The 5,765-nt window shown below is 47.9% G+C and overlaps 1 protein-coding gene across 1 annotated transcript; it reads left to right on the top strand.

Moving 5' to 3' along the window:
* The first annotated feature begins 296 nt into the window (after positions 1-296).
* LOC123143841 (VIN3-like protein 2) lies at positions 297-5,308 on the top strand. Its single transcript, XM_044562847.1, has 4 exons — positions 297-517; positions 2,029-2,713; positions 3,213-3,520; positions 3,599-5,308. Exons 1-4 carry the CDS (start codon positions 499-501, stop codon positions 4,837-4,839), a joined length of 2,253 nt encoding a protein of 750 aa, XP_044418782.1. The 5' UTR covers positions 297-498; the 3' UTR covers positions 4,840-5,308.
* Positions 5,309-5,765: the final 457 nt, after the last annotated feature.

The following is a 5,765-nucleotide window of genomic DNA, read 5'->3' as shown; positions in this document are numbered from 1 at the left end:
AGGTTACACAAACTTATCAGTTTGTGTGACAATAGACATAGATTGCCCTGTTTTCCATGTCTACGTCCAAAGTGTGAAAGCACACAAGCCGCGGTTGTTAAACCCTGCCTAACCAAAACCAGCTAACACCATCTAACCGCTCTCCGTTTCCCCGTGTTGACCCCCGCGCGATCACACGGGCCTGCCGTCCCGGATGTGGAAAGCCGGGAGGGAGCCGCGCGCGAATACGCGGGAAGGCGGGGGGTGGGACGCAAAAGCGGCGCCCGCCCGCAGGCTTTGGTATCCGTGCGGCTGGGAGCTAACCTCGCGTGCTCGTACTACATACGGGGCGGGGGTAGAGAGAGAAAAAAAGAGAGAGACGCAGAGGAGGAGAGAGAGAGAGAGAGAGAGGGTAGCAGCAGAGGAGGAGAGAGGAGGGCTGAGTCCACGTGAGCCCAGCGGAGGAGGAGGAGGCGGAGGAGGAGCGAGAGATCCCCCTCTCCCTCCCTCTCTCCGGCCATGGATCCTCCCTACGCAGGTCAGCGCCGCCGCGCCTCCCGATTCCTACGCTGTCTTATCTGTCTCTCTGCCATCTGGCCGTCGGCGGCGGCCGGCCTAATGCCGCGCCGCTCGATCTGTTCGTCCGTGCGCCGAATCTGCCGCCCGGCCGGCGCGGATTGGTTCCTCCGTGCCGGTGGCTTCCGGCGAGGCCTCCGGGCCGGGTTTGCGCGTTTCGCGGCGGCAGACGCGCGTCCGGCCCGAGATTTGGCCGTCTTCGCCGGAGGATTCGTCCCCGCGACGCGTCCCGCCGGTTAGCGCGCGGTAAATTCGATCGGTGGTGGTAGTACTAGTCGTTGATGCGTGCGTGGCTGTACCGGTGATGGTTGGTGGGCGGTACGGCGGTGGAGGCGGGGGCGGGGGCAGGGCATGGGGTCGCGGGAGATTTTTACCGCCGGTAGCGCCAGATTCGGCGCTGCATGCGGCGACGGCTACGCGCATTGCGCTCCTTGCGTCCGCGGGAGTCCGCCGGGAACAGTGTCTCCGCGGCTTTACGTCGTTTTCCTGAGGGATTTACGTGTCGATGTCTGGTTTCGAGGGGAAAGCCTCGGTCTTTTGGCCGGTGATTCGGTTCTGGACGCCGGCTGTGTTGAGCCGGCCTTCTGTTTGCATGCATGTGGATGGTCTTATCTGTTTTGTGGTTTCTGCGAGGATGACTGGGGTTAGCAGGATTAAATCTGTTAGGATTCAGCAGGGTGGCGGCAGTCTCTTGCGTTCCATGTCAAGCTGCTGTATATGGGCGCAAGTAGATGGTTTCCATATGCCAACCCTGGTTTCCGGTGTTCGTGCTATTTTTGTTGGGTGGTGTATGTACAATGCACATGTCTTGACTTAATGTGCCTGTGTCTGGTGCCAAGTTCTGAACCTTTGTAGAGAGAATGGCATTGCCAGTCTTAACCCAAAGTTACAGAAGGGCCTCAAAAGAGTTGAACTTTGTCTGGTGCATTTCGAGTTTGTATGGCATTGCAAGATCTTCCTGAAAGTTACTATATTTTTAGGTTACGTATAGTATAGCACTGGAAGATCTTCCTGAAAGTTATATTTTTAGAGTATGTAGTATAGCATTGTAGTCAGTGCCAGCAGCCTTTGGTTGGGTGGTCTTGTGCATGATTGCACTTGTTATGTCGTGTGCAAACTAACTTAACTGTGGTATAATGCATATGTAAAGATTCCGAGGCCTTAAATTGAGTTTTTCTTGCATGTGTTATGCTTTTTAGTACCAACTCTCATTTGTCATGCTATTCTTGACATGTCTGTGGGATATTGGGTTGTAATGAAGTTGGAATTTTCGGTTCTCAAGTTGTCCATTGCTGATACATCGTTGTCAATATGCGTGCTTACAAAGTTTGTTTGGTATATTCTTCTCTAACTTCTGGATGTGCAAGCACATCTGATTATGCATCTCAAATCTACTGGTGCACAAGATTGATTGCACTGTTTATGAATTTGATTGTGATATACTAATATGGTTCAGTGTACCCTTTCCTCCAGGAGCTATTATTGAACCTGCTAAATGCCGATTGATGAGTGTGGATGAAAAGAAGGATCTTGTTCGTGAATTATCAAAGAGGCCACAAACTGCTCCTGACAAACTACAGTCATGGAGTCGGCGTGATATTGTGGAGATTCTTTGTGCTGATCTCGGAAGGGAAAGGAAATATACTGGATTATCTAAGCAGAGAATGCTGGATTATCTATTCAGGGTGGTGACTGGCAAATCATCTGGCCCTGTGGTGCATGTGCAAGAAAAGGAGCCAACTGTCGATCCCAATGCAAGTAACCATCAGTACCCCGCGAAACGTCAAAGGAAGAGTGACAATCCATCACGACTGCCAATTGCAGTCAGCAATCCGCAAACCGCAGTTGTACCCGTGCAAATTAATAATGTGCGGTCCTGCCGAAATATAGCATGCAGAGCGATTCTTAGCATGGAAGATAAATTTTGCAGACGCTGTTCATGCTGCATATGCTTCAAGTATGATGACAACAAGGACCCTACCATATGGTTATCCTGTAGTTCAGATCATCCGATGCAAAAGGATTCTTGCGGGTTATCATGCCATCTTGAGTGTGCTCTCAAGGATGGAAGAACTGGCATTCTGCCGAGTGGGCAGTGCAAGAAACTTGATGGTGCTTATTACTGCCCCAACTGTCGGAAGCAGCATGACTTGCTCAGGTATGTATTCTGGGGCATTGTTTTTGTTCATGCAGGTTTTCTGTTCTAAATTGAAAAAGAAAAGTAAATTAGATTGTTACTTTGCTTGTTTTCCTGGGCTTCCAGGCCTACTGCTTCACTGCCTTAGTTTGTTTATTACTGCAATTGCTTGCGCTGATTTACAGTTAAGATAAATGCATTTTGCATCTGCTGCACGTCTGTTAACAAGAATCCTATTAAATCGTTACCTTAGTAGTATCTTGTAAAGTAGTTATAATAAAAGAGCTTGATGAAGTGACTTCTTAAACAACCCAGTACAATGTACTTTTATCAAATATTTGTATTCATCAAGTTTACCAGTCCATTCTCCATACAATAGCAACTCTTGAGATTTCTGATCCATTTTACACTGCCCATTGCTCTGTTTCCTCTTGTTTGAACGTATGAATTATAACTAGTCCGTCCTTTTAATAAATTATCTCGTCGAACAATAATATGACTGTTTAATGTCCTTGTTCAGGTCCTGGAAGAAGCAACTAATGTTAGCTAAAGATGCTCGGCGGCTGGATATATTGTGTTACCGGATATTTCTGGGTCATAAGGTCCTATTCTCAACGGAGAAGTACTCGGTCTTGCATAAATTTGTTGACACAGCAAAGCAGAAACTTGAGGCTGAGGTTGGATCTGTAGCCGGGTATGGAAATATGGGTCGTGGAATTGTCAGTCGGCTTACTTGTGGTGCTGAGGTTCAGAAACTTTGTGCTGAAGCACTAGATGTCATGGAGTCTAAGTTCCCTGTTGAATCTCCTACAAACTCACAATTTGAACGTAAGTTTTGAGGTCCTTCACATTAGATCTAACATATGGAAATGATGATATTAACTTTGTGCATCTTTGCATTTTCAGGGTCCAATATGATGCCATCGAGCTTCATAAAGTTTGAACCTATAACGCCTACATCTATCACTGTAGTTCTTGATTTGGCTCGATGTCCTTACATCTCCCAAGGGGTAACTGGCTTTAAAGTATGGCACCAGGTGGATGGCACAGGATTTTACTCGTTCAATCCAACTGGCACCGTACATCTAATGTCAAAAACATTTGTTGTCACTGAACTCAAGCCAGCTACATGCTATATGATCAAGGTAACTGCATTCAGCAACTCCAGTGAGTTTGCGCCATGGGAAGCCAGGGTAAGTACAAGCTCTCTGAAAGAAAGTGATCTGAAGGGTTTGGCTCCAGGTGGTGCTGGATTAGTAGACCAAAATAACAGGAGCCCAAAGACAAACAGTGGTGGTCAATCTGATCGTTCTTCAGAGGGAGTTGACTCAAACAATAATGCAACAGTGTACACTGATCTTAACAAGTCACCGGAAAGTGATTTTGAGTACTGTGAAAATCCTGAGATCCTTGATTCAGACAAAGTGCCTCATCACCCCAACGGGCCTAGCAATAACTTGCAAAACATGCAGATAGTTGCTGCTAGGGTACCAGAGGTCACTGAACTGGAGGAAGCTCCTGGGCTCTCAGCGTCAGCTTTGGATGAGGAGCCTAATTCAACAGTTCAAGCTGCTTTACTTAGGGAGTCTTCAAACTCAATGGAGCAAAACCAAAGGAGCGAAGTTCCTATATCACAGGATGCATCAAATGCAACTGCTGGAGTTGAGTTGGCTCTTGTTCCTCGATTTGTTGGCTCTATGCCACCCACTGCACCAAGAGTTATGGAAACTGGTAAGGAGACTGGTGGAAGGAGCTTCAACACAAAACCTTCTGACAACATCTTTCAAAATGGCTCCTCAAAGCCTGATAGAGAGCCAGGGGATTCGTCAAACAAAAGATCGGGTAAATTCGAGGATGCTGGCCACAAGGATGGATGCCCCGAAGCAACTTATGAGTACTGTGTCAGGGTGGTGAGGTGGCTGGAAACTGAGGGCTACATTGAGACCAACTTCAGGGTGAAGTTCTTGACATGGTACAGCTTGCGTGCTACCCCGCATGATCGGAAGATTGTCAGCGTGTACGTGGACACCCTCATCAATGATCCTGCAAGCCTCTGCGGCCAGCTGACCGACACCTTCTCGGAGGCGATCTACAGCAAGAAGCCGCCTTCAGTCCCCTCTGGCTTCTGCATGAACCTCTGGCATTAAGCGCGACGGAAGCTGTCACCGCCTTCTCTTCCCGGGGGAGGGTGCGTGCCTTGGTCCCATTCTTTCGTAGCAGATCGATCGTTGCATTGATTCTTCATTGGAGATTTCATTGAAGCAGTAGTTGACTTATATACAATGTGTTGTTGGTTGTAACCTTGTCTGTCCGCTGTTACCGTAGGAGGTTTATGTTACCTGGCACCTTATTTCATCTTCTGCTACTCTCTAGTCTGTTTGCGTCGTCTCATGCTATCTTGGTAGCATGATGAGCTGCGCGAGTCGTCGTCAGTTGCGTCGCCTCGTGCTACCTTGGTAGCATGAGGAGTTGCGTGAGTCGTCGGTCGGGTTAAAGCATGGAACATGAGTTGTGCTGAGTCGTCGGTCGGGTTAAAGCATGGAACATGAAATCTTCTGTTTCCAACTGTTGCAAGAAGAATGATTCTTATGTATGCTGAATCTGGCTGAGTTTTTACCGTGTCCTGTCATTAAGATGATGGTTTTATATGTATATCTGAGTTTGCAGCTCCATTGATCTGCAGAGCTTTGCTTTCGATTACTTTGCTTCCGTCTACCTGTAGACAGACGGTTAGTCTGTCTGTTCTTCCAGCTCTGCAGTGTATGAAGGTCAAGTTGGGCAGCTGAAGCAGCATGGTTACCTGAGTCATATGAATGGCTGTGACTAGCAATTCATACAGACCTCCTGTTACCAGGGGATGGAACCATTGTGGCCCACTCTTTTCCCGAGAACTCGCAGCACGTTTGCCCTGCAAATCTCGTTATTGCATCATCATCTGGGTAAAGCGAAAACATTCTTTCTCAAGATCATGAGTCATGGCCGTTCTTCAGATAAACCTCATGCAGCGAGTCCAACATGTTCATTTTCTTCACCCATCCGTCTCAAAGTCCAAGAGGATACATTGCTGCATTTA

Source organism: Triticum aestivum, chromosome 6D (genome assembly GCF_018294505.1).
Source record: "Triticum aestivum cultivar Chinese Spring chromosome 6D, IWGSC CS RefSeq v2.1, whole genome shotgun sequence".
NCBI classification, from domain to species: Eukaryota; Viridiplantae; Streptophyta; class Magnoliopsida; order Poales; family Poaceae; genus Triticum; species Triticum aestivum.
The sequence above is the reverse complement of the archived record's forward strand: the minus strand, read 5'-3'. Positions and strand labels throughout refer to the sequence as shown.

Coding starts and splice junctions, on each gene's coding strand:
- LOC123143841 (XM_044562847.1), top strand. Junction 2,714..3,212: donor AAGCAGCATGACTTGCTCAG/GTATGTATTCTG, acceptor GTCCTTGTTCAG/GTCCTGGAAGAAGCAACTAA. Junction 3,521..3,598: donor TACAAACTCACAATTTGAAC/GTAAGTTTTGAG, acceptor TTGCATTTTCAG/GGTCCAATATGATGCCATCG.